General features: G+C 42.1%; 1 protein-coding gene across 1 annotated transcript in view; it reads left to right on the top strand.

Annotated features, from left to right (window-relative positions):
* The window catches only part of CERS3 (ceramide synthase 3), a 106,023-nt gene that overhangs the window by 56,513 nt on the left and 21,576 nt on the right, over window positions 1–27,934 (top strand). Inside the window, exons 9-11 of the mRNA XM_043554795.1 lie at window positions 2,111–2,239; window positions 4,464–4,570; window positions 15,906–16,059. Of these exons, the coding sequence (XP_043410730.1) occupies window positions 2,111–2,239; window positions 4,464–4,570; window positions 15,906–16,059 (390 nt within the window). The remainder of the gene's footprint in view (window positions 1–2,110; window positions 2,240–4,463; window positions 4,571–15,905; window positions 16,060–27,934) is intronic.

The raw sequence follows: 27,934 nt of genomic DNA, 5'->3' as shown, positions 1-27,934 counted from the left end.
AAAATGAAATTGTTTGAGCCATTTTCTCAAGGGAGAGAATTGAAAATAATCACTTTTTAGACGGTCTTCATAGATATACTAAGGTGGATTGATCCTATAACGATCCTGTCTTTCTCCCACCTTTGATTTTTCAGTAGTTGGTTTCTCTTTGTTACATACAAGTGCATTGGGTAGCTTTTCAAAAATTAAATGTAAATATATGTCATATATTTGTAAATACATGTCTTCAGAGACATACGAGACATACAACTATTGGGAGGGGGGTAAACACAGGCTCTGGAATTGGAACACCTGGGTTTGAATCCGTGACTTCACCACTCACTAACATCTCAAGCTAACTGGCTAAACCCCCCGATCTTCATTCCTCATCTGTAAAATAGAGCTAAAAATAGTTCCTGTCTCTGGTTATTATGAGAATTAAGCAGATTCACCCATACAAAACACTTCTTGGTATACAGTAAGTGCTCAATAAGTTAGGCTGTTATTAGTAGTATCATATTTACTCTTTTACTTTGGCTACAAGGAAACTGAAATCTTTAAGTTTTTTTTTTTTTTAATTTTTTTTTCAACGTTTATTTTATTTTTGGGACAGAGAGAGACAGAGCATGAATGGGGGAGGGGCAGAAAGAGAGGGAGACACAGAATCGGAAACAGGCTCCAGGCTCTGAGCCATCAGCCCAGAGCCTGACGCGGGGCTCGAACTCACGGACCGCGAGATCATGACCTGGCTGAAGTCGGACGCTTAACCGACTGCGCCACCCAGGCGCCCCAATCTTTAAGTTTTTTTAAAACATCTTTATTGAGGTGTCTGCATACTACAATCCATTCATCTAAAGTACATAGTTCAGTGGTTTTGAATATATCCACAGATGTGCAATCATCACCATAGTCAGTACTAGAACATTTTTGTCACCCCCAACAAGAAATCCTGTACCTTTTTGCAGTCACTCTGCATTCCTCCTAACTTCCTCAGCCCTAGGCAACCACTAATCTACTTTCTGTCTTTGTGGATTTTCCTCTTCTGTATATTTCGTATAAATTGAATCATATAACAAGTCGTTTTTTGTGTCTGCTTTTCACTTAACATAATGTTTTCAAGGTTCATTCATGTTGAAGCATGTATCCATACTTCATTCCTTTTAATTGCTAAATAATTGTCCACTGTATGGATATACTACATTTTATTCATCTATTTATCACTTGATGGCTATTCGGGATGTTTTCTTTTTTTGGCTGCCAGAAATAATGCTGCTGTGAACATTCATAGGCCAGTTTTTGCATGGAGATATTTTTATTTCTCTTGGGTATACACCTAAGAGTGGAATTGCTGGGCTATATGATAATTTTATATTTAACCTTTTGAGCAACTGCAAGGTAGCCGTAGCATTTTACATCCTACCAGCAATATATAAGCATGCCAGTTTTTCTACCTCCTTGCCAACACTTGTTATTTTTCTTCATCATTTTTATTATAGCCATCCTAGTGGGGATGAAGTGGTTTTGATTTACATTTTCTTTTTTGTGTACTTGTTGGCCATTTGTATATTTTGTTTGCAGAAAACATTTTAAGGTTTTATGTTCAATTGTAATAGCTTTCTTTAGCCTAGATTTGCTAATATATTTGTTACACTTTCATTTGTTACTTGTTTCATATGCAGCAACTCTTATTTTAATGGTTGTACAGTTTCACTATATTGTGCATCTGTCTTTTTCCCTTGTTGGAATTAGACAGGGAATAAGTGATAGATGTAAATATACACAGGAATATACTCATGTGTGTATGTATATGGGATGGGATGTGTATGTATATCCAGTGTGAGGCAGTGGAAAGATGTTAGGAGATGTTTAGGATTTAGATGACAACTATTTAATGCTGTCTCAGAGTTCAGTGACTTCAGTGATGCAGATAATATGTGCTAGTTCCCTTGCAAGGATTGTGTTTAAGAATTAAAGTGAAAGCATTTTACAAATTTCAAAACATTCAGATGTAAGTTACTGGGTTGGTTTTTTTTTTTAAATATTATTGTTGTTGTTGTTGTTGTTAGCTCTTCCAGTGATTAGGAAATAACTGCATTTGCTTAATAGCCGCTATTTTCCTCTCATTATATAGGATTTTCTAGCTCATGTCATCCACCACCTGGCTGCTGTTAGTTTGATGAGCTTCTCTTGGTGTGCTAATTATATCCGCAGCGGGACCCTCGTGATGATCGTGCATGACGTGGCTGACATTTGGCTGGAGGTAAACTTTTGCCATTAAAAAAAGTAATAACAATACCACGTCCCGGGTTTTTGTGTCTCGTCCCAGGAAGAATTGTCTGTGAGTGATTTAGCAGGGCTCTCTGTCGTGAAAACACCCGAAGTCTGAGGATGTCTCCGGGCTTCAAGAAAGGAAATCTTTTAGTTTTTAGTTTCCATCCTTCTCCAGGGTACTTGAGAGAGGTTAACTCATGGAATCCCACTTGCGAAAGTCGCACGCAGATACTAGCTCAGAAAGTACACTGATGTCTCTGAGGAAGGAATGAACTCTAATCTTTGAAAAGAAAACCTTGGATTTGTGGCATTATGGATTCTTAATATTGGATGATACCATATATTTCCTTAAGCCAAAGCTGAACACCCATTGGATGCTTGCACTCCCCCACACGGATGATCCTCCAGCTTTAAGGAATGAGAGCTGATGTTTATTTAAATGACATTTCTTTTCTAAGGAAGGAATGTTTTGGAGCAGGGGACATTAAAGCAAGAGTCTTCTTAATCCCAAACAACACAAAATATGAGAAACAAAACAAAATTAGGATTGCTTTCTCTACATGTTTCTGTTATGTATTGGTTCCCGTTTGCCCTGAGGCAGTGATCCGAGGGTCCTCTTCCCGGCCAGCTCTCCTGCTGTACTTAGGGTCACATTTCCCAGAGCCACTTACTGTGTCCTTTAAATGCCTTCGCTTATAATACAGCTGAGGAAAATGATGCCAACCCGTTTCATGTTCAGGATTGCCTGAATATAGGTTGGTATGGAAGAAATTAAATTTGATAGGATCTTGTTTATCTAGAGCAGCGTTCACCAAACTTTTTGGTGAAGAGCCAGATAGTAAATCTCGCTTTGTGGGCAACATAGGATCTCTTGCTATATATTCTTTTTGTTTTTTATTTTCTCATACCCCTTTAAAAAGTGAAACCCATCTTTAAGGAGTGACAAGCTTTAGCCCATAGGCTGGACTGTAGTTTGCTAAACCCTTTTCTAGATGTAACCAGAAGTCATTTGAAGCTATTTTGAAGCAACTGGCTACTGTTAAAATATCAGATGTGCACAGAATTTTGTTTCTTCTATGCAATTGCAGTTAGACATGTAAATCCCATTCTAAAGGTCTAGATTATTCAGGGCAGCAAATGGCTTAGCAAAAGAAGGATTATGCCAGTTTTCCCATGTATCGCTGTCTGAATGTAGCCATCTCTGTTATAATTACCTCCTTCCCTGATCATATCTCGGTAACCCTGCCTGTAAATTAAAACCATATTGGCCATGACTTAAGAATTTTATGCTACTCTGTTGCTTCTAAGCCCTCTAGCCTTTGGTGTACGTCCACTGTAAAACAGCTTCACTGTGTTGTTAAAAGGGAGTTAGCTGTTGGGACTGGGAATAAGCACTGGGCTGTCCCTGTCCACCCTCCCCCACCTTATCACTGACAACGACAGAACTCCCTGGGTGATTTGGGCAAATCACTTAATGCTTTGTTTTCTGTCCTCAGCTGTAACATGAGAAGTCATATCTACCCCTTAGGGTATATTGTGAAATTTAGCTCATTACTGTTTGAAAATGTTCTGGGGTTCTTAGGTGAAAAAAAAAAAAAAGAACAGAAGAAAAATGAAATGTCAAACTCAGAGGTCCCTTCGTGAATAAACTATGAGAACAGCTTCATGTTGTTAGTGATCATGAATCATTTCTGATTCACAAGCCATGATCTAACTTGAGGTTCAACGAGCAAGGCCAGTACCTTCCACCAGCTGGGAAGAGGCAGCATGAAGTAGTGGAATGGGGCTCATTTTTTATATTTTCCAGAGGGTGCCTAGTCCACAGCTTCCTTGAGTAGTTGCTTTTAGTGTTTGTCTTCTTGGGCAAGTTCTATCTGAACCCAGACGTGGTACAACTTTTGCCCCTGTTTAGACCCTCCTAAAGATGGTGCCTATTGATCTTTCAGATTCCTCAAGAGAGCTGGTAGGTTATTTTCTTAGCTCTTTCTTTGCAAGGAAAAATAGCCCCAATATCTATGATCACTCTTACTCAGAAGGTGCCTTTGCCTTCTTCCAGCATCTTCCTGACCCTCTAGTTTTCCACATGTTCAAGTTTGGATCCAGGACCCAACCCTTTAATGGTATCATCGTATCATTTCGTTTATGAATATTTAATTGAAGAATTTTATACGAAATCACTTTATCTGAACACAATTGCTTTCTTTTGTTTTCAGTCTGCGAAGATGTTTTCTTATGCTGGATGGAAGCAAACTTGTAACGCGCTGTTTTTCATCTTCTCTGCCATATTTTTCATCAGCCGCCTCGTTGTCTTTCCCTTCTGGTGAGTAGACAAGGTGCTGTACCATGACTTTGGTCACTGTGCTGAGGTGGCCTTGGCATGTTGTCGAAGTCAGAGTGTTGCCCTCTCCTCCTTACACTGATGTCCAGTTTTTGTGCCAAGTTCAGTTGGAAACACTAATGTGAAGGGGCCATTTTTATAAATAATTAAAACAACACCTTCCAGCGTGGAAAAGGCTTATTACAAAGGGAGGTGGGAAATGTGTAACCCAATGGGTAAGCAGCAGCTCTGACCCTATGTCTTGTTTTGTGAATGTGGATCTTTGTGATTAACAGCTTTTCCAGTTATTCAGTGAAATATCATTGGCCAATCAGCAGCTCTTTGAAAGAGAGGCATGTTCTATGTTAAAAATAACAGTAATTGTGGTCACCATTAATTGAATGCCAGACACTGGATTAGGTAGGCCCTTTGTATAATTTGGCTCTAGTCTATACAACAAATCATAAAGATAGGTATTACCAGTCCTACTTCACGGATGAAGAAAGTGATACTGATTTCATTCTCCATGATCACTGGCCCTAACAAAGTTCTGGATATCTTTTCAATATTGATCAGCTCTCGATCAGTCTGTTGATTTTATTTAGTCAAGGGCAAGGATTGAAGAACTTATATAGTGTCTTCCCTGACAGTCATCCCTTTGACAAGCATAATTTTCCACGTGTTGATTGACAGGAACCAGAGGACAAATGTGAGGAAGTCTTTGATGGTTTGGAAGAAAGAACTTACAACCAGCCATAGTTTGGGCTGGACTAGGAGTTTCAGATCCTCTCAGCAGAAAAGTTAGTGTCATTGAAGATCCTGGGTTGCAGGGGAAGGGGATGGAGACCCACTTCCAGGCCTGGTTCCTAGTGGGTGGACAGCATCCTTGACTACACCCCAGGGAAGTCTGGTCAGAAAGGTCAAGGGATGCTGCCCTCCCTATGGAAGCCAGCTACAGCTTTAAACATAGACCAGTATCTCACTTAGACATTTTCTGGAGAGGAGCAGCAGAGTGTGGTAGTTAAGTTCATAGATGCAAGTTGGGCGTGGATTCAAATTCTGACCCCACACTTACTACCTGTGTAATCTTGGACATATTAGATATTTCCTTGTGCCTCAGTTTTCTCATATGTAAAATGTAAGTGTTGTCACAAGGCTTAAATAAAATAATACATATAAAATAGTTCAGAATGACATCTTAAACATAGTAAGGACTCAGCAAATGCCAGCTATGTTTGCTGAAGTTATTAATAATTCTCCAAGAATTTGAAGTTTCATCTAGAATCATCTAGATGATTTGTCTAGAAGTTTCACCTAGAATCAAATGTGAGATCCATCTTTGAAATACTCTCCTTGGTTGAAGAATCACATTATCCTCACTTTTGCTTTGGTTGAGTAAGTGTGTTTATGAAATTATAATATTGTATGATAGCAATTATTGATAGGATAAGTATTGACTTTCAGGTAACTGTTGACTTACGGCTTTTCAGTGTGAATTTTATGATGCTATAAATCCAGCATTTGTCCATCGATTCCTCTTATTATGTTCCAAAGACACCATGCGTTCCAGTTATCTGTTGCTACATAATAAGCCATCTGTACACTTAGTGGCTTAAGACAGTGTTTAAGGAGCTTTTTTTGTAAAGGGCCGTAGAATAACTATTTTAGGATTTAAGGGCTACATATGGTCTCTGTCACATATTATTCTTTGCTTTGTTTTGTTTCTTTTACACCCCTTTAAAAATGTACCAAACCCACATGATCTCACAGGCTGTAGAAAAACAGGTTGCAGGCCAGATTTTACCACCAGGCCTCAGTTTGCAGACCTCTCTTTTAAAAAAAACAACACTTATTGATTATTATTATTATTATGACTTACGGGTTTGGGAGTTGACCAACCTCAGCTAGGTAGTTTTCATTTAGAGTCTCTTCATGTGGTTACAGTCAGATGTGGCCAGAATTGGACTCTTCTTAAAGACTTCCACACTCCATATGGTTGAGATAACATGCATAGGATCAATTGGTTGATGCTGATGGCTAGTTGGGACCTCGGGTAGGCCTGTCAGCTGGCGTACCCTCCATTGTCCTGACCTCCCCATAGCATGGCAGCCGGATTTCAATGGTGAGCAGCTCATAAGAGAGCTAGGCAGATGCTGTGTCTCCTTTTATAACCCACCTGCAGAAGTACCATCATGCCACGTCCAACCTCTTGTTCTTCATTGGATCCAGGTGACTAAGCCCAGCTCATATTTGAGGGAAGGAAAATTAGACTCCATTTATCCACAGGAGTAGTTTCAAAGAATTTGCGGGCATATTTTAAAAAGCATACACCGTGGAAACTCTCGGTGCAGGGAACTCTCTGAGAAGCTTCTAAGTGTTGCTGCTGTGGTTGGCTTTTGATTTAGCAATGAAGGACATTAACCTCAGACATTCCCATGATGTCTTAAATCAACAAGCAAGCTTACTCTTGCCCAGAAAACAACCAAACATCATGCTGGGGTTGAGGGATTGTGGACGTGGTGTGTTAACTTTCCCACATACCCTTGTCTTTAAAAATCCTAGATTTAAGTCATTCCCTTGCCAGCATTTCTGCATTTCAAGGAGAATTAGTTGCATGTATTTGGCATTTTCTTGATCTTGATACTTCGCTGACTTCACCAGCCCACTGCAGAGGGCAGCCAATACCACGGTTTGCTGTCTTCAGGGAGTTGGATTGCAAATAAACCAGTATTAACAGACTTGACTGTAAAAATCGTTTTGCTGGTAAAAATTTTTCTGCGCTGACGTTGACTGGTCCTCATTGGAAGGTTAAGGAAAACTTCACCAAGCTATTGGAAGTTTGGGTGATTGGTTCTTGATGGTTTTTGAAAGAATCAGTTGCAGTGTGTTACTCTAGCTTAAATAGTGTTCCCATCAGCTTGAACGTGTTACACAATCATCTTGCGGTGCCAAAGAGGAAAAGTCAGTTCCTTGTTGTTAGCCTGACTCCAAGCATCTGTCTAAAATGTGTAACTGTAGATTCATTTTTCAAGGATATTTTATTAGTTCAGTTTTGGGGGGGGTGGAATTTACTACGGACCAAACAATGTGCAGATGATCGACCTATTTCCAGATTCAGACATTTTTGAGGTGCCGTGGGAGGCAGCTGGCCATCAGTTGCTCTGTTCCTCCCAACTGTTTTTGTTGCACCTTTTGTGGTAAGATAAAGGGCTGAGTGGGGAGAAAGCTGACCCCTCTGAAATGTATCCAGAAACTTTGAGAGAAAGAACTAGAGCTTGTCCATTACACATGTCTTTCCCTTTCTTTCACTTTCCCTACATTTTCCCCAGCCTCAAGCATATTTGCTGTTGTCTGATCGCTTTCTCTTTGTATTAGTACAACTGTGCCTTCTCTTCTCTCCTCCTTTTTTCCGGAATCTTACTTAGCCAGTTCTCACTCAATCAGTGTCAGCAAGAAGTAATTACATTCTTTTTTAAAATACTGTTCCTCTCAACATTAGGCAGGAATTCCAACTGGCCTTGGTCAAATTACTTTAATCTAACTGCCTACTTACCTCATTTGTTTGCATTTTTATTCAAAGCCGTTTAAATCTCAGGCTTATGTTTTTTACACTTTATTACCAACTGTTGTTTTAAAATAATGACTTCTAAACTGTTGAATTATTGGATGTACCTATGTATTGGAACAGTATCCGAACACTTCCAGGGAATCATTAGGCTAGAAAGCCCTTCCTAAGTTCAGGTAAACAACTCCCCTGACTCTCGAAAATTTCCTCCATAAACAACAAGAACAGATAACAATTTAGTCCAGGCTGTTCCAGCTGAAGGAAAGGAGCTCTCTGTCTCAGCTGAAGTTTACAGGTGGTGGTGCTGGCTCACTGCACTTCTCCATTTCTGGAACTCATCACAGCTAGATGTTGTGAGGAATACATGGACGAACAAGACACAGTTCCTACTGTGCAGGAGGTCACGACGGTGGTAGAAGAGATCTTTGTATCAACTACCTCATCTATATATGTGAAGACCATTATATTATGTGATCTGTCTACTGGATGTTCAAAAAAAAAATTTCCAACAGTGAGTAATATTCAAATAAGTAACTTCCTGACCTCCAAGGGTCCACATGCTGTGGTAACTTTATATTCCCCATCACTGGCTCACTGGGCTTCAGCCTGCAGCTTTTGGTGATCTGGCTCGCACTGGCATAGAAAAATGGTACTCTGGGAAGCCTCATGTGAAAGGGAATTCTGTGAATGATGTGACGATATAAATACCCGGAATGGCTATCAGAAAGAGGACAGTTTTAAAAAAGACAAGACAAAGCTGAAAGCTTAGAGCAGTGCATTTAGCAGACACTCATCGGAGGGAAACAAGAAGGACACAGTGGACCTTTCCCATTGTCATAAGGCCTGGAGCCTCTGTTCTTTTTTTTTTTTTAATGTTAATTTATTTTTGAGAGAGAGAGACAGAGCGCCAGCAGGAGAGGGGCAGAGAGAGAGGGAGACACAGAATCCCAAGCAGGCTCCAGGCTCTGAGCTGTCAGCACAGAGCCCCACGCGGGGCTCAAACTCACTGACTGTGAGATCATGACCTGAGCCCAAAGTCTGGCACTTAACCGTTTAAGCTACCCATGTGCCCCTGGGTACCTCTGGAGCCTCTGTTCTGAATGATAAGGGCAGAGCATGGGTCCAATTGTGCCGTGGCGCCATGCCCTCATGGGATGGTACAGTGCCCTTCGCATAGCCACCAGAGGAAAGGAGGGATGTGTGCAACGCAAGAGTGGCTCTGCTGAAGCTGGGACCACTCCCTTGAGCCTTCGCTGCAGATGAGTATCTCGGAACTAGACTTTCCAGTTACATACTTTATGAGGGAGACTGTGAATTTCACCGCCTGTGTTTGTTCAGTGTCTCGTTCGACAGGGTGCCCTCACTGGAGCTCCTTCCCTCGCACCCCACATGCTTGGCACTTCTGCTGTTCGTAAGTTCATAAAGGACAACTACAGCACTCACCCTTCTTCAAATCATGGTATTTTAGAAAAGGGACCTTTTACAGAATTTGGTCATTTATATATTTGGAAATAATTCCAGGCTTACAGGATAATTTCAAGTATGTTACAAAGAGCTTCACTGTATTCACCCAGATTTACTAGTTAGTATTGTGTCCTGTTTGCTTTCTCCTCCCTTCTCTCTCCCCACTGCCCCATCATTCTCAGCACACACACACACACACACACACACACACAAGCACGTGTGTACATATATATTTTTTCTAAATCATTTGAAAGTTGCAAGCATCATGTCCCTTTATTCTTTCGTTCTTCAGTGCGGATTTCCTAAGAACAGGGAGATCCTTTTACAGAGTCACAGGAATAGTTGTCGATTTCAGGAAATGTAGCAATCTACCATCGGTGTTTCAGTTTTGTCCATTGATCCAATAATGCCTTTATTGCTTTGTTCCCTCCTCCTGGATCTGGCCCAGGATCACATTTTGTCTTCAGTTGTCATTCCCCCAGGGACAGTTCCTCACCCTTCCCGTGTCTCGTGTCATCAACATCATTGAAGCATTTAGACCCCCGATTTATTTTCCAGGTGAGGGGTTAAGATATTTCTGGGCTCACACAGCTAGTTATGAAAGAACCAAGACAAGAAACAGGACAGTTGAAACTGAGAACAGATATGTTTCAAATTAAATGACTAAACTGGACAGCTAAAAGCAGGCATAATTTGCCTTCCCTAAGTATTTATTAAGTTTTCTTCAACTACGCAGTCACTTTGAAATACAAGACATCCCTGAAATATAAGGTAGGCAATTACTCACCAGTAGAACCAGTATTTGTTATCCTGAAAAGGCTTAGGGCTCACCCCCGTGATTAGCAGAAGACCTTTCTGTGCATTAGGAAAATACAACTTGTGGTGGCTGCCTTATCTAGCCCAGCAAAACCAGCTACTATTTATGCCAGCAATGTGATCTTTTCAAGCCACCAAAGCTGCACTGATTACCGTAGAGTGAAGATGGGAAACAGAACCAAAGCGGGGAAAAGCCAAGGTTCGCAATCCCGGGGCGTGGTACTCCTGCCACCGTTTGGACAAATTAAAGGCGGTGGACGGAACAAAGTGGCTCCAGGAATCCAGGAGCGCAGCGGTCTCCGGGCATCCCCTGTGAAGTGAGAAATTCCATGTAGCCCGGAAGGTAAACAAGTGTTGGCGTGCTCATTCATGTGCCAGCACACATGACACACATGCGTTTGGGACAAAACTGAGGAGGACAAAGTGTTTATTTTTCCCTTCCTCCCATTCTTCTTTTAGCAAAGGAGGAGAAGAAATTGGGATTGAGAGACTGGACCATCCTTAGTGAGCACACTGAGACCAACAGAAGGAGGTCCTGAAAATGTAAACACAGCCCCCAAACCTGCTGTCCCTGGGGCCACAGTGGCCACCCCCTTTGGAGCTCCTGTCCACTTCTGTCCCCTCTGTCCTCCCGAAGACAATGTTCTGGCAGCACAGGGTTCCCACTCCTCTGGAGCTCCTCTCCCTCTCCTGAGTGGCTCCCCCCTCCTCTCCCTAAGCAGAAACTCCAGCCCAGGGAGCTGCACTCCCCTCCCACCCCATAAGCCACCTGTAGTGGGAACAGGTGGGTGGAAAAGCAGTCATCCTCACAACAGTAGTGACAGTAATAGTCCCAGCTACCATTTTCGAGTGCTTCCTGTATGCTGAGCTCTTCCCATTTGTCAACTCCTCTAACCCTCACGACAGTCTGACAGTCTGACGAGGGGAGTGGTGTTGTTTTGATCTGACAGAAGAAACCATGCCCAGAGCAGTTCTGTAACTCGCTGAAGACAGCAGGAGAGACATGATCCTAATCTACCAGGCTCCAGAGCCCACGCCTTGTCTCTCTCCTCTCTGCAGCTCTCTCAGAAGGCATTTGCATTTTAATGGTAGTCTCCTCCATTTCTAGGACTCCACAGTTTGCAAAGCTGGCCGTGTGTCCCCCTGGAGCCTCCCTGTCACAGGGGTAGGGGGTGACTTCCACCCTGTCCCAGGACCAGGAAGCTCAGTGACATGTGCTCAGGTTATGAGGCAAGAAAACAGCCCCGGAATGGCCTCAGCCTGGGAATCCTGCTCTGCTGAGTTTAGTCCTAGCGTATCACTCCCCTTTCTACATCCAGCAAAGCTTCCTGATGCCATGACATGCAAGGCCAACATGAGGTGGCTCCATTCACCTCTCCACTGGCGTCTCACACCGCCCCCCTCTAACGGTCCTCTCCCTTAAGCTGCACCGGTCTTGTTTTAGCCCTTGACTTTTCCATGATGCCTCCCACCCAAGGGCCCTGTACATGTGGTTCCTTCCAACCAGAACCCTCTTTTCTGTGTCTTCCCTTTAAGAATAGAGAAATAGGGAAATCGCAGGTCAGTCAGAACCCCTTTTCTTTCCTTTGCATGGATCACAATGAGTAACTGCATTATTCACATTCCCTGGTAGAATCTGTAAAGTGGATGCTTTTGAGTAGTTTCCTTTACTGTTTTTGATACTGACAAATCCCTATCAGGGACCTAGTAAGGAGCAAGCCCCTGGAACAGGTGAAGGGAGGGCACAGAGATGAAGACGTACAAGCATCTATTAGTACAAGGCAGGTTGAATGAATCGGGCCAAATGCTCTAAAGGAGGAGGTAGTGGGGGAGCCTAGAGAAATACTATACATTCAGAGGTGATCAGAACAGCACCGAGACTTGTTACAGAGGCTCCCGTGCTTGCTTTGATGGGTGAAAAGAGTTTTAGCTGAAGATGGGAAGGGCGGGGTGACTGGGTGGTTCAGTCAGTTAAGAATCTGACTTCAGCTCAGGTCATGATTCGGCTCAGGTCACCATTCGAACCCCGCTTCAAGCTCTGTGCTGACAGCTTGGAGCCTGGAGCCTGTTTCAGATTCTGTGTCTCCCTCTCTCTCTGCTCCTCCCCTGCTTTCTCTCTCTCTCTCTCTCTCTCTCTCTCTCTCTCTCTCTCTGTCTCAAAAATAAATAAAACATTTTAAAAAAATTAAAAAAATAAAAGGGAACAGGTGAGGACATTCTAGGCTGAGAGAGTACAGAAAAAGGCACACAATTCCCCAAAGATCCAGCAAATCAGAATGACAAAGAGGCTTTCTGTACATTCTTTCCTGAAATCCCTGTGAATGCAGGCCCCAGAATGTGAGCCTTAGCACTTCAGGGATTTGGGTCTGTTTTATTCATTGCTACATTCCTGGCTCCTATGAAGTGCCAAGTAGCACTTTGGTAGGTGCTCAATAAATATTTATTGAATGAATAAAGTAGATAATCATTGCTCCATTTTACAATTGAGAAAATGCACAGAGAAGTGGATCAAGGTTACATAGAACCAGGATTTTAAGTGGTAGAGCTGGTTATGTTAAGAACATATAGGAGGGGTGCCTGGGTGGCTCAGTCAGTTAAGTGTCCAACTTCAGCTCAGGTCATGAGCTCCCAGTCTGTGAGTTCAAGCCCCACGTTGGGCTCTGTGCTAACAGCTTAGAGCCTGGAGCCTGCTTCGGATTCTGTGTCTCCCTCTCTCTCTGTCCCTCCCCCACTCATGCTCTGTCTCTGTCTCAAAAATAAACATTAAAAATTAAAAAAAAAAAAAAAAGAACATACAGGAAAATATAGTTTATAATGATGGAGGTGAGAAAGGCCTTTTAAAGTGTAACACGGAGGCTACCTATAAAGGCAAAAATTGATAAATTTGGTTACAAAAATATTTTAGAAGCTGATTTGCCCCCCCGCCCAAAAAAAAAAAAATAAACAAGGTTGAAAGAATGAGACTATGTGATGATATCTAATATGATTTTAAAAATAATGTTGTGCTTGATATGTAAAGAACATTTATGAGTCAACAGAAAAAGTAAACACCCCAATAGAAAAATGGACAGATACCATGAAGAAGCAGTTCACCAATGTATAAATCAAAGTAACCAAATAAAATATAAATATATATACACACACGTATATTCATTTCACAAGAAATACAAATGTAACTATCAACAATGTGATGTTCTTTTAGGTAGAGGCTGACAGAGTACAATGTTGCTCAAGATCCAAGGAAGCAGGTGCCCTCATACATTGAATGCAAGACTATAAACTGGTATGGTCTTGCTGAAAGCAGTCCTGTAACATATTCTAAAATGTAAAATGCGTATACTTTCTGATTAAGGATTTTAGCCATTCTAACAATCAAACGGTTCTATCAAAATATCTTTACAAGTAATTCTTACAGTATTCTCTATAATGTAATGAAACTTTGGAAACAAATAGCTATCAATAAGGGACTAGATAAATTATGATATCTGTAAATAGATTTCTGTGCAGCTGTTTAGAGGATGGCATATAGTAGGGGTTGGGAAACTCTGGCTCACAGGCCAAATCCAGCCCACTGACTATTTTTGTTAATAAAGTTTTATTGGCCCACAGCCACACCCACTAGTTGATGTATCTCTACGGCTGCTTTCACACTACAGTGGCAGAGTTGTGTAGTTGTAACCGTAACCAAATGGCCCAGAGGCCTAAATTATTTATTATCCGTCCTTTTACAAAAATGTTTGCTGATCCCTCATATATAGATAGAGTCATTGACACGGAAATCTCCCTGTATCATATTATTTAGTCATAAAAGCAGGATACAAAATCACACGCAGGGGCGCCTGGGTGACTCAGTCGGTTATGCGTCCTACTTTGGCTCAGGTCATGATCTTGCGGTTTGTGGGTTTGAGCCCTGCATCGGGCTCTGTGCTGACAGCTCAGAGCCTGGAGCCTGCTTCTGCTTCTGTGTCTCCCTCTCTCTCTGACCCTCCCCCGTTCACGCTTTGTCTCTGTCTCAAAAATAAATAAACATTAAAAAAAATTTTTTTAAATCACATGCAAAGTGTGTTTCTGTTATATAAAATTATGTGATGATGAGGAAGGGGAAAAAAGACTTAAAGACTTAAAGAATGTATTTTTAGGAGCAATGACTTCAGTTACGTTTACCAAAATGTACTGGGTTACCTGTGAGTTGTGAGATTTTAGGTGACTTTTACTTAACCTCTTTATATTTTTCTATAATTCCTAAGTGTTTAAAAATGATTGGCATACATAAAATGGATAAATGGCTATTATCTTTGTTATACAGAGTTTAGAGTTCATTTAATTACTTTTTTTTTAATTTGTTTTTTTGTTTGTTTGTTTGTTTTTGAGAGAGACAGAGGAAAATCAGGAGGAGGGACAGAGAGAGAGGGAGACACAGAATCCAAAGCAGGCTCCAGGCTCTGAGCTGTCAGTTCAGAGCCTGACCTGGGTCTTGAACTCATGAACTGCAAGTTCATGACCTGAGCCAAAATCAGGAGTTGGATACCTAACTGGCTGAGCCAACTAGATGCCTCATGAAAAGATTTTTTAAAATTTATTTGTTTTGAGAGAGAGAGAGAAAGAGAGCAAGAGAGAGGGAGAGAGAGAACAAGTGGGGGAGGGGCCGAGAGGGGGGGAGCAGAGGATCTGAAGCTGGGTCTGTGCTGAAAGCAGAGAGCCTGATGCAGGGCTTGAACTCACGAACCATGAGATCATGATCTGAGCCGAAGTCAGATGTTTAACTAACTGAACCACCCAGATGCCCTTAGATTATTTTTATAATTAGAATAATATACTTACAAGTCAACCTATCCAGAAACTCTAAGATCATGGTAGTGTATGAAGTTTGGGAAGGAAACAGGTAGCCCTTCACACTGTAGTTGTATCTGAAGGCACTGTGCATTCTGGGTCATCAAGGGCAGTTCCAATGATGTCCGGGAGTCTGTTCATGAAATCAATAAAGTATGCAGTTCACTTCAGAAAGTGGAAGTAATAGAATCATTGCTTCTTTAAAAGCCTCTCTTATTGGAAAATTTACTTTCATAAAATCCCCCATTCACCTTTGCTGTCAAATAAATGAGATTGTGTTATAAGGCAATTATAACTCCATGTCAACATGCATTATCCTATTTGTTCTACAAATCCCGGGAAGCCTAGTAGCGTTCTGTATGCTCTTCTGTTTGCAAAGAGGAAACCCAGGTACAGAAACTTTGGAGTGGAGGCAGTGTGACAATAAAAATTCCATTTGCTTTAACTTTTCTCCCAAGAGGCAGACTGTATTTGTGTGTGTGTGGCTCGCCAGTGATATAAAAGGTAATGTTAGTATACTGTTTTCCCTTGAGGATTTCCTGGACGTGGTTAGAAACGAATTAAATGTTGTATGCCTTGGGAGAAAAAGTATTTGTTTTCTCACTGAAAATTCACAAGTGCTTTTTAATGAAATACTCTTCTCTGTTTGTTTTTTTTTTTTAGGATTTTATATTGCACGCTGATCCTTCCTCTGCACTACCTTGAGCCTTTCTTTTCATACATCTTCCTCAACCTCCAGCTCATGGTCCTGCAAGCCCTTCACCTCTACTGGTGTTACTTCATCCTGAAGATGCTCAAAAGATGTATATTCATGAAGGTAAGGGCTGTCTGAGTCTTACTGTTCTTAACGAGTGGATTTCATTGCTAGATTGAAGGTGAGGCCCAGGTGGTGGAACTTTCTAGTTAATTAATAGTTAACCAGAATTCTTTATATTTTCTCGATTTGATCATTATTGATTAAAATGTATCTAAAAGGTAACTATCTTTTCCATTAAGTAGGTCTCTAAGGTGCTTTTAAAAAATTGCTTTTATTAGAAGACAAGTAATTTTTATAAAACTTTTATCCAAATATTGATTGCTGCTTCTTAATTTATTTTTATTTTTATTTATTTGAGAGAGCACAAGCATGAACAGGGGAGAGGGGCAGAGGGAGAGAGAGGGAGAAAGAATCCCAAGCAGGCTCCACAATCAGTGCAGAGCCCGATGCGGGGCTCAATCCCACGGCATTGGGACTATGACCCGAGCAGAAATCAAGAGTCAAACCCTCAACCAACTGAGCCACCCAAGTGCCCCTTGGTTGTTGCATTTTATTTTTTTTTATTTATTTATTTTTTTTTTTTAATTTTTTTTTCAACGTTTATTTATTTTTGGGACAGAGAGAGACAGAGCATGAACGGGGGAGGGGCAGAGAGAGAGGGAGACACAGAATCGGAAACAGGCTCCAGGCTCTGAGCCATCAGCCCAGAGCCTGACACGGGGCTCGAACTCCCGGACTGCGAGATCGTGACCTGGCTGAAGTCGGACGCTTAACCGACTGCGCCACCCAGGCGCCCCATTAAAGAATGTCCTAATAAGTCTAAATTTGGTCTGGTTTGGGGTAAGCTTTATTGTGAAAGTTGAGTAGTATTTCAGAGCCTTATGGTTACCTTCACTGAACACTCAATTTGCACATAATGCTCTCCCTCTGAGCTTTCTCCTACATCTGAAATATTGTCTCTCATTTGGCTATGCTTTTTATCTGAAAGCAGCTTCTTCTCTAAGTAATAACAAATTAATAATACATTTTAGACAATAGAAGTTTTTGTTTGTTTGTTTTGAATTCAGTTCTGGGATTTAATCCTAGAACAGGGGTGGGGAAGGCTTCAAAAATGAGTAAGATATGATTACTGCCTTTGGAGAAACAACCCAGCATCTGGGGGGGGGGAATATTTACCTACTAGTGACCACCTATATTGTGGAAGACAGAAACTAGTTGACTCCAGGGGGGGAACCAGGGAAAGTTTTATCGAATAGACAGAATTTGACTTGAGCCTTTAAGGCAAGTAAAAGAATAAATAAATAAAATAAAATCATAGTTCCTTCTTTGTCTGGAAATCATACTTTTTTAAAAAAATGTTTATTTATTTATTTATTTTGAGGGAGAGAGAGCAGGAGAGGGGCAGAGAGAAAATCTCAAGCAGGCTCTGTGCTGTCTATGCAGAGCCAGATGTGGGGCTTGATCTCACAAACCGTGAGATCATGACCTGAACCAAAATCAAGAGTCAGACACTTAAGATTCAGCCACCCAAGTGCCCCTGGAAATCATACTTTTAAGGGAGTTTTAATTAAGAATCTTTCAAGGTGGAAGTTACAGTGGGCCCATTTTTGGTGTCACCATTCATGTGTAGTATGACACTGTATCATCAGAGGGAGTGGCTTGTAATGTAACTGGTATCCTGTCAATTTATCTGATAAGCTCACATTTTGATCAACCGTTCAATTCATTTGTTTTCCTATTTTAGTAAATGTGCCTCAAAGATTATTGAAGAGTTGACAAATGAAATGGACATTGCGATAATCGACCTCTGGGTTTTCTACCATCTCTTAACTTCTAGATCTAGACAGAGGTATAGGAAATTGCATCTGGATTAATCTCAAACCAGATTCTGAAAGTAGTGTTTGTTTGTTTAAATAAATTACTGACTTGAACTTGTTTTCTTGAGAGTGGACTCTTTCCCTTAAGTAGGAATGCCCAGGAAAAAACAAACAAACAAACAAACAACTTTCATCCAAAGATTCTAGTTTATTAATATTCTAAATAGTTTTCTCCTGACCTCTGCAAAAGTTATTTTACCTCTGAGCGACTGATAAAGTTAAAGGGACTGAGATAAGGTTAAGAAGTTGAGTATTTAGACAATTTGCACATCCAGGGGCTGGAAGGAAGGCAGGCCACTGAACTGAGCCTGTCCCACCACTGAATGAAGCCTTCCTGGAGCGCCGGTCCCTAGGCAGAAACGGTTCCCTTAATGGCTGGTGAGTGACAATAATTACAGGCCTGGAAGGGATCCAAGCAGAACAAAACTTGGAGACCAGAAGGTACTCTTGTTTGGTTTCAGCATAATTTTTCATATTTCTGACCTCTAATGTGTTGTACCAGGCCTGATTAAAAACCCAGTGCGTTGGGGAGCCGTGGACAGGAATTCCCGATTTCTCATGCTGTACTTTGGAAAAGCTGTTTCCAATTGCATTTTGACAGCAGTAGTGGAGGCCCCCGCAGCCCTAATCCCTGAAGTTCTTATGACTTCAGCTGGCTTGCATGCACACTCTGTTTTCCATAGCGGTGGCAAAACTGGCTGTGAAATCAGCTTATTCCTCCAAAGCCGTAAAGTGCCTTTTAAAGAATGCCATTTGAAGGCACAGTTGCATTGCAAAGGGGGAGGAGACAGATAAAGGTGGGAGTTGACATTCTTAGAGGAACAACTAACAAGCCAGTTTTCAACTCTATTTAATACGTAGTTAGCATTTAATGTACACCTCAGTTGTTACTAAGGTGACTAATTCTTGGATATTTAAAAAAGGGAATTGCAGAAGTTCTCAGGCCTCTTAAAACGTCTTTCAAATCTTATAACAGAGGTTGGGAATTTGTCTTTTTAAGCTTCTAGGCCCTTAATGAGTAGTTTTGAATATGCAAACAAATACGTCATTCAAGGGAACAAACCACACGGGCGTGGAAAGTCACAAAATTGTTTATTAACTTTTTTATGGCCTCCACGGATTTGCCTGGTAGGCTGGCAAGACAAAAGTGAGTACACATCCTAAAAATAGCAATTTTGGAAATACCCATACCTTATTTTTCCTAAATAGTAGGGTCACTGCACGTGTATGACGAATGAAAACCTTCTACTGTTTGCTCCTGTTGTTGAAGACCTTAAAATAACAGAGGAACCGAAGTGGTTCCTCTAAACTGGGCGGGGGGGGGGGGGGGGAGGTGTGAGGAACTACCAGCCCACACATCACATTGGGAAGTATGACGGGCTGATACATCCGTCTTGTCATTCTCTTTGCAAACACGAGAAGTGCTTTCAGAGGAAATTGGAAGGAGGGTGGCATGCTTTCGTTTAATATTACTTCAGAGAATTTGATCATCCTTCTGGTTTTATTTTCTTCTTTCTAAATATCACACTGGGTGCTGGCCAACTCAAGCATGTCTCTCTGACATCTTAGGCTGGTGCACAGCCAAAATGCAGAGGGAGGAGCATTGCACGCAGCCGTCACAGCCAGGACAGGGCAACTGGCCCCTGGCAACCTGCCCCAGCCATCTGCTCCAGACAGGCAGCGTCTCTTCAGTTCAGAGATGACACTTTATGCGCGGTGAACTCTTTTAGTTAAAGAAAGGAACCCTCTCAGAAATAGGGGAAACTGAGGCCTCGACCAAAGTCACACAGTAAGTTTATGGCAAAGCTGAGACTAGAACGTGGGTCTCTTAACGTGTAATACTCTGCCTTTTCTAATTATTGTTGCTTTGAAATAACCAGAAAATTAATTTAAAATACTTGTAGGGGGTAAAAAAATAGTCCATAAAACAACTTGAGTCATCAAGATAATAGAATAAAACCCAGCACGAATCCTTTAACTTGTGCTTGAACGTTCCGAAAACGTAAGAACATGTTTTGTATTTACTTTTTTAGTTTCAAATCACTTCCTTGTGAAGCAGGCTCTGTGTAGATTCAAATCTCTGCTTTCTCATTTGCTGGCTGTGTGATCTTAGGGATATTACTTCCATCGATTGCCTGAGTTTCTCCACCTATAAAATGGAGGTGGTGATATTAACACCTGCCTTGTAGTATAAAGCCCTTAGAACAGCATCTGGCACATGGCAAGCACATGATAATGTCAGCTACCATTGTCATTACCATTATTACTATTAACTCAGGTTCTTTGTGCCAAGTCATGGAGAGCCTGTGACTTCCAGGTAGCCTGGCACTTGGCTGTCAGTCAAGCCTTCCCTCCCTTCCACTTAGATAATGCCACAGCTGAGTCAGGCATCAGTCCAAGGGCTCCCATGAGCCCTTGCTAAGCCATCTTCTGCCAGACGACTTTCGGGACTCACATTCTGATGATCCTTTTTGACACACTCCGATATCAGCATGTTGGGGAAGAAATACAAAATTTGTAACATCTAGGAAACCTCTAGGTCTCTTTTCGTGGTAGTTAGCAGTGGATGTAAAACCTGCCCTTTGCTGGACAAGAGGTAAAATATCACAAAGGCTGGCGGTTAAAATAGCGTATTATAAAAATGGTATCAGTTTACATTTCCATAGTTCCAAGTATTTATATAGATTAACTACTTTACCAATCTATTGGGGGCACCTGGGTGGCTCCGTTGGTTAAGTGTCCAACTTTGGCTCAGGCCATGATCTCATGGTTCTCGAGTTCAAGCCCTGCATCAGGTTCTGTACTGGCAGCATGAAGCCTGCTCGGGATTCTCTCTCTCTCCTTCTCTATCTTCTCCTCCCCTGCTCTCATGCACACGCGCACACATGCTCCCTCTCTTTCTCTCTCTCTCTCAAAAATAAATAAACACTAAAAAACATTTTAAAAACCCCACAACAATCTATTGAAGAGGCAACAGTAGAGTTTATAAACTTGTAAAAAGTAACCATGCAAAGTTGCTTGGCTTAAGGAATTTCAAACTTGAATCTTCTTCCACACACTCCATTCAGCCGAGCTGTGAAATAGACTTGCAGAACTGGGAGAGACCGCTACGCATCCACCAGGACACCATGACCCCCTCCTCAAGTCCTTCCCACTGTACTGCAGTGTACCACTCCCTTGCACATCAAACTGTGCTCTGTGTTTCCTAGAGGAAGAGAGGGGGGTGAGTGACGAAGTTACATGACTTACCCAAGGTCACACGGGAGTGGGGTTCATGCCTGCAAAGCTTGAGACTTCACAGCCCATGTTGCTCATGTGCTGTGCTCTCCTGCCTCTGCAGCAGCTCTGTGTTTGTGAACGTACGTCCTCCTAACATGAGTGATATGTATTTAATATGTGTGTGTTTATACGTATTTCCCTGCATGTGCATTCAGTGGATGTACACTCAGTCCTCACAAATTTCATTATCTTTTTGTTTATTGTTTGGTGAGTTTTAGTAAACGTATAGACCAAGCGGCCAATACTCTATTAAGATGTAGAACATTTGGGGCGCCTGGGTGACTCGGTTGAGCGTCCAAGTTTGGTTCAGATCATGATCTCCTGGTTTGAGGCTCTGGGCTGACAGCTCAGAGCCTGGAGCCTCCTTGAATTCTGTGTCTCCCTCTCTCTCTGCTCCTCCCCCACTCATGCTCTGTCTTTCTCTCCTTCAAAAATAAATAAACATCAAAAAAAATAATAAAAAAGAAAGATTTAGAACATTTCCTTGACCCTATAATGTTCTTAGCGCCTACTTCTGGTCATCACCAATTCCCACATTGGCAGACACTGTTTACTTTGAGAGAGAGAGAGAGAGAGAGAGAGAGAGAGAGAGAGAGAAAGAGAGAGAGAGAATCCCAAGCAGACTCTGTGCTCAGCTCGGAGCCTGACACAGAGTTCAATCCCAGGACTCTGGGATCATGACCTGAGCTGAAATCAAGAGTCGGACACTCAACTGACTGAGCCACCCAGGCTCCCCAGAAACCACTGTTCTTATTTCTGTCCCCATAGACTATTTTTAACTTTCTTAAACCTTATATAATTGAAGTTACACAGCATGCTCTTCTCTACATTCTTTTACTACAAACTTCATAGTCTTACCATGACTTTGCTCACTTGTCATTGTCTCCTTGCCAGTAATCCATGAATTCCTACTCTTCATAGAGAATGCTCTTTAGAAAATCTCTCTAGGGCTATCCCCATTAGGGGATTCTGTGGCTTGAAACAATCATAAATTTGAGTTTTTAGAAACTTGAAAGTGTGGAATTGTTTAAAGAAATCAGAGTAGAACAGGCAACCATCATGGCTCTAAGATAATCACAGAAGGGAAATGTATCCTGAGAGGCCTGTGAGCAAACCCGCCTCTTGCCAGCTCCCTGCCTCCAGCAGGATTCCTGTTGCTTCACCCTGGACTAGGAGGCCTCGGAACAGATGCCAGGGCATAGCCAGAGCACCTAGGATGGCAGTAGGCACTCAAATCCTGCCTTTCTTTCCCTGTCCCAAATATGGCCCCTGATGTTTCCTTGAACCACTGATCATATCTTGCTGAAGTTGAAAAGGAGGTGAGGGATGGGGGAAGATCTAAATAAGAAGAGATAAAAGATGCTCTGACAGCTTTCATACCTGATTTTAAAAACCATTTCATGAAAATGGAATTGAATTTTATATATTCCTGAGAAGAACAGATACTCCATTTAATTAGTAGAGAAGTAGCCACATGCACATGCCCACTAACACATGTACATACAGAGATATCTTATATGGGACTTGAGTTTCTCCTTTTTTATTTTTAGTTTATGTGTTTATTTTGAGAGAGAGAGAGAAAGCACAAGTGGGGGAGGGGAAGAGAGAAGGGGAGAGAGAATCCCAAGCAGGCTCCATGCTGTCAGCGCAGAGCCCAACGCAGGGCTCAAACTCATAAACCCCGAGATCATGACCTGAGCCGAGATCAAGAGTCAGATGCTTAACTGACTGCACCACCAGGCACCCCTGGAACTTGAGTTTCTGTTTCCATCAGCCTAGACAAGGAGACAGGAACAATTTATGGCTTGTTAATAAATCTACACATTCACACCAGGATGTGAAAGTGCTATTAATGGGCTCTTGGGCCAGAGAGCCTGGTAAAAACAGGGGTAGGGGGAGAGGTGCACTGTTTTTGTTAATATCCCACAAATCTCTGTGGTCACACCCTCCCTGCGGTCACATCCCTCCCCCACCACATAAGTCTCAGAAGAGAGCTTTATGTAACACAAAAGAAACCTTACTCCCGAAGATTCATTCAGTTTATAGATAATGGGTAAAATAAATTAATTTGTACAACATTTTCATTTTGATGTATCACATGGGCCTTAGCATCATGATGCCTTTATCTATGTTCTGTTTGGGGCATAACAGGTGTGCCATCCATGGGACCCTGGACTCTCAGTGGGGGCTATTTTCTGCAAATTGTGTCTGCTTGCCACATACAGTGGACTCTGGAAATCCTAAAGAGAGCATCACTGGACACACACACTCTTCCTGTGGTCCCACAGCCCATTTTGCATGCCAGCTCTGAGACTTTCATTTCAGTCAGACCTCAGCCTCAGTGTTGTTCCAAGAGACTTGGGTTGTATGTACACTTCTGTAACATTTTTAGAATTTCCGGAGATGATGGTCGTGTCTTTCAAGGGAATGGGGTTGGTTGTTCTCACTCACATGGTTGGATTTGGGACCACCAATCAAATCTCTAGAATATTCCACCAAGGCCCAGCCGTGGTGGGGTCACAGGCTAAAGTCAGAGCTGATCCTATAGGAGCTATAATGGGTGACTATTTATGTCATGATTTGGTAGGAGCCTCTAAATCTACATGCACATCCCCTCAGAAATCTCCTTTACCCACTTCTCTGGGCGCAAGATGATATGAAGAATGTGTGGAAAGTCCAGGCTCTGGGATGACCCTGGGCTCCTGGCTGTCCAGAAGAGAGTAACAGGTAAGGGCAAAGGTCAGCGAAGGTGTAGAGGAGATGGAAAAAAACTGCCTACATTCTGTACCATTCTTGCTTCCCCGACTCAGTTGCATGTGTGTGTGTGTGTGTGTGTGTGTGTGTGTGTGTGTGTGAGACCATGCACACATGTGCACATAGAGGGGGATTTCAGGGGTGCTGTGGGACTCCATACCCGTGAGGGGATGAAGGGAGCTGAACTAAGCAGAGGTGGTGCTGTTACAGCAAAGGCCTCAGCCAACCCTAGAGAAAACCCTAGAGCTGGGTGGCCCTCCAGAGATGTCCAGTTGTGGCAAAGAGGCTGGACCTCTGTCCCCTGACATTAACCTATTGCTAAATGTGTGCTGCCCTGTGGGGAGGGAGCTTAACTCCGGACAAGGCAACTCTCTTCAACCAAGGATAATATCAGAGAAGGACATTCCTGGAGCCCCCAGGGCTGGGGGTTTAGAACCATGGTTCTGAGGGCCTCCCACCTCTTCCTGCCCCATCCTGAACCTAACAGGAGTCCCCACGAAGAGGACTGCGTGTACCTCTATAGGCAGACTAGGCATCTGAGAGCATGGGCTCCAAACACGTAGAAGTGAGGCCTTGGAAAAGTCATTTATTTATTATTTTACCTTCTGTTTTCTCATTGCGGGTGATAACTGCCCAACCTACTTTACAGGATAAAATGCCAACGTGAGTGAGATGGCTCTCTAAACTTCAAGGGGCAGAGAAATCTTTGATTATAACCATTGCAGTAAACATTCCATGGTTTCCTAGTCAGTCATTTCCAGTTACTTCCTGTCCCCCACCCCCCACTTGCAAGACACTTGTTTCTCTCATGCAAAAGTCCTTTCTGAGCTGTGGAAGATCAGTCACCAAGGAGGCCATCCAGGAGGCACTGAAACAGTTTGCTGAAGTGTCTGGTGAGAAAGGGGCACTCACAGGTTTCTGGAGAGGGAAGGTGGGGAGGCTGCAGGAGGCTGAGCCCCTGGACACTGCCCTGTGGGGCTTGGAGTCAGGCCGGGCCTTTCTGAGAGCCTTTAGAAATGTGTCGGGTGCCAGGCACTGGAGGTGGCAGGTGTGGTGGCTCTGCGTGTCTCCTCCACTTGTGCCCCGTCACCCCTGGAGAAGGTGGCCCTCCCAGCTCCCACTTTCTAAAGGCAGTCCTGGCACTCACACTTGCGTTCCTCCCCAGGAGTGATATGTGTTCTGGAAGCATCTCTGCAATTGGCAGGTCTGCATCTGTCTCAGGGTTTCTCTACAGTAGCACTGGTGACCCCTGGAACCAGATGATTCTTTGTCATGGGGGCCATCCTGGGGACTGTACGGTGGTTAGCAGCACCCCTGGCCTCTCCCTGCCAGATGCTGGTAGCAATCCCATCCCTAGTTGTGGCAACTTGAAATGTCTCCAGATGTTGCCAGATGTTCTCATCCTGTTTGAGAACCACCACCTATTGGTACTTATGTCCATTTCCCTTTCTGTAGAGGTGCATCATGTTTTCTTCCCCCAGCACACGGTATTTTTTATAGAAGTTTCAAAGGCTTCATTTTATTGCATTATTTATTTACTCCTGTGCTTTGTGCTGTTGTCATCATGCATTTTAATAATATATAATAAATGTCATATGTTTATATATGAAAATATACATCTACATATAAATATTAATTACACATTACTAAAAATGCCATATTATGTTGCTATTTTTTTGTTTTGAACATTTAATTATTTTCTAAAATGATAAAATGTTAACTTTTTTAATATTTCCCTTTATTCTTACCATTTTTGGCTCTCTTCATATTTTTACTGAATTTAAGATACCAGGGTTTTTTTATCTTCTTCTTCTTTTTCTTTTTACTACTTTAAAGAAGCTGCTTTATTATCTTCTGCCTCACATGCTTTCTGATGAGATGTCTGTTTTATCTTTGTTCCTCTAAACAAATATGCTCTTTGTTGCGGGGGGGGGGGGGAGGGCTGCTTTAAAATTGTTCTCATTAGCACTGGTTTGCAGCAATTTGATCATGATGTATCTTGATAAGATTTTTTTTTTAATTTTTTTTCAACGTTTATTTATTTTTGGGACAGAGAGAGACAGAGCATGAATGGGGGAGGGGCAGAGAGAGAGGGAGACACAGAATCGGAAACAGGCTCCAGGCTCTGAGCCATCAGCCCAGAGCCTGACGCGGGGCTCGAACTCCCGGACCGCGAGATCGTGACCTGGCTGAAGTCGGACACTTAACCGACTGCGCCACCCAGGCGCCCCAAGATTTTTTTTTTTTAATGTTTATTCTGCTTGGAGTTTGTCGAGCTTCTTTGAACCTGTGGGTTTCCAGATCTCATCAAACCTAAGAAATGTTTCAGAATTTCTTCTGTTATCCCTTCTGTTGTCCTGTTCTTGTGGCACTTGCATGACCATTTCATTGGCCCAGAAATCAATGATATTTTGTTCATTTTCAGTCTTTTTATTTCCCTTCTATGCTTCATTTTGACTAATTACTATTGCTATGTCTTCACAATCTTTCAGTTTTTCTTTTGTAGTGTCTGATCAACAGTTATTCCCATCTAGTGTGTTTTTTAATTTCATATATCATATTTTTCATCTCTATAAATTATATTTTGGTCTTTTTTGCATCCTCCCTTTTTCTTACTATGTTTGTGTTTTTCTCTACTTTCTTGAATATATGGAGCATATTTACAAAAGCCATTTTAGCATCTTTGTTTGATAATTCCATCATCTCTGATATTCTTGGTTCTGTTTCTATTCATAGAATTTTGTCTTGGTTATGTGCCATATTTTCCAAATTCTTTGCAAGCCTGGTAATTTTTCATTAGATGCCAGGCAGTGCTCACTTCAGCAGCACATATACTAATATAGATGTGAGACATTTTGAATTTTACATTGTTGGATGATGGATTTTGTTGTATGCCTTTAAATAGTGTTTTTGTATGTAGTACAACTAGTGTATTTTGTTTTTGTATGCAGTCAAGGTGTTGTCATAAGTTTGATGCTTTCAAGGCTTGTTTTTAAGTTTTGTTAGTGTGCAACCAGAATAACCATTGGTCGATGGCTATTAATTAACAGTGAAGTCCTTCTTAGTGTTCTCCTTGATGTCCATATACTAAGAGTTCTTTTTGGGGCACCTGGGTGGCTCAGTCAGTTAAGCATCTGACTCTTGATTTCGGCTCAGGTCATGATCCCAGAGTCATGGGATCAATCCCCTCATCATGCTCTACATTGAATGTGGATCCAGCTTGGAATTGTTTCTAACACTTTTCTCCATTCACACTCCCTCTCTCTATATAAAAAAAAAATAATAATAAAATTTTAAAATAAAAAAAGCATTAAGGAGCAAGTGGGTGGCTCAGTCAGTTAGGCATCTGGCTTAGGTTCAGGTCATGAGCTCGAGGTTCATGGGTTCAAGCCTTGCATCAGGCTCTGTGCTGACAGCTTAGAGCCTGGAGTCTACAATTCTGTGTGTGTGTCTTCCTCTCTCTGCCCCTCTCCCACTTGCACTCTGTCTCTGTCTCTGTCTCTGTCTCTCTCGCAAAAGTAAATAAACATTAAAAGAAAGAAGAATTTTTTAAAAAAAATTTAAAAAGAGTTCTTTTCACTCTGGCTGCTGAGCAGACAACAAACTGCCACCCCAGTATGAGCTCCAGGGGTTGTTTTTCAACTTTTTTTCTGGTGATTCTTTGCCTGGCCTTTGGTAGTTTCCTGACACACACACATTGGTCAGTGCTGAGTCAAAGACTGAAGGGAATTCCACTAAAGATCTCTGGAGCTCTCTCTCTGCATATCTTCCTTCTCTCCAGCATTCTGTCCCACAAATACCTGCCTGGTGGTGAACTCCAATTTCTATTTCCTCAACTCAGTGGCACCATGGGGCTCTGTTTGGTTTCTTCACTGTGCTTCAGCTTAGAAATGGTAAGATGGTATGCTGGGACAGGCGAACGGCTCCCCTCCTCCATTTTCCTTTTCTCAGGAATCACAGTCCAGAGATACTTCTTGAACAGTGTCTAAAAACTATTTTAATATTTTATCCAGCTTTCTAGTTGT

The sequence above is a fragment of the Prionailurus bengalensis genome, chromosome B3 (assembly GCF_016509475.1).
Source record: "Prionailurus bengalensis isolate Pbe53 chromosome B3, Fcat_Pben_1.1_paternal_pri, whole genome shotgun sequence".
NCBI lineage: Eukaryota > Metazoa > Chordata > Mammalia > Carnivora > Felidae > Prionailurus > Prionailurus bengalensis.
The sequence above is the reverse complement of the archived record's forward strand: the minus strand, read 5'-3'. Positions and strand labels throughout refer to the sequence as shown.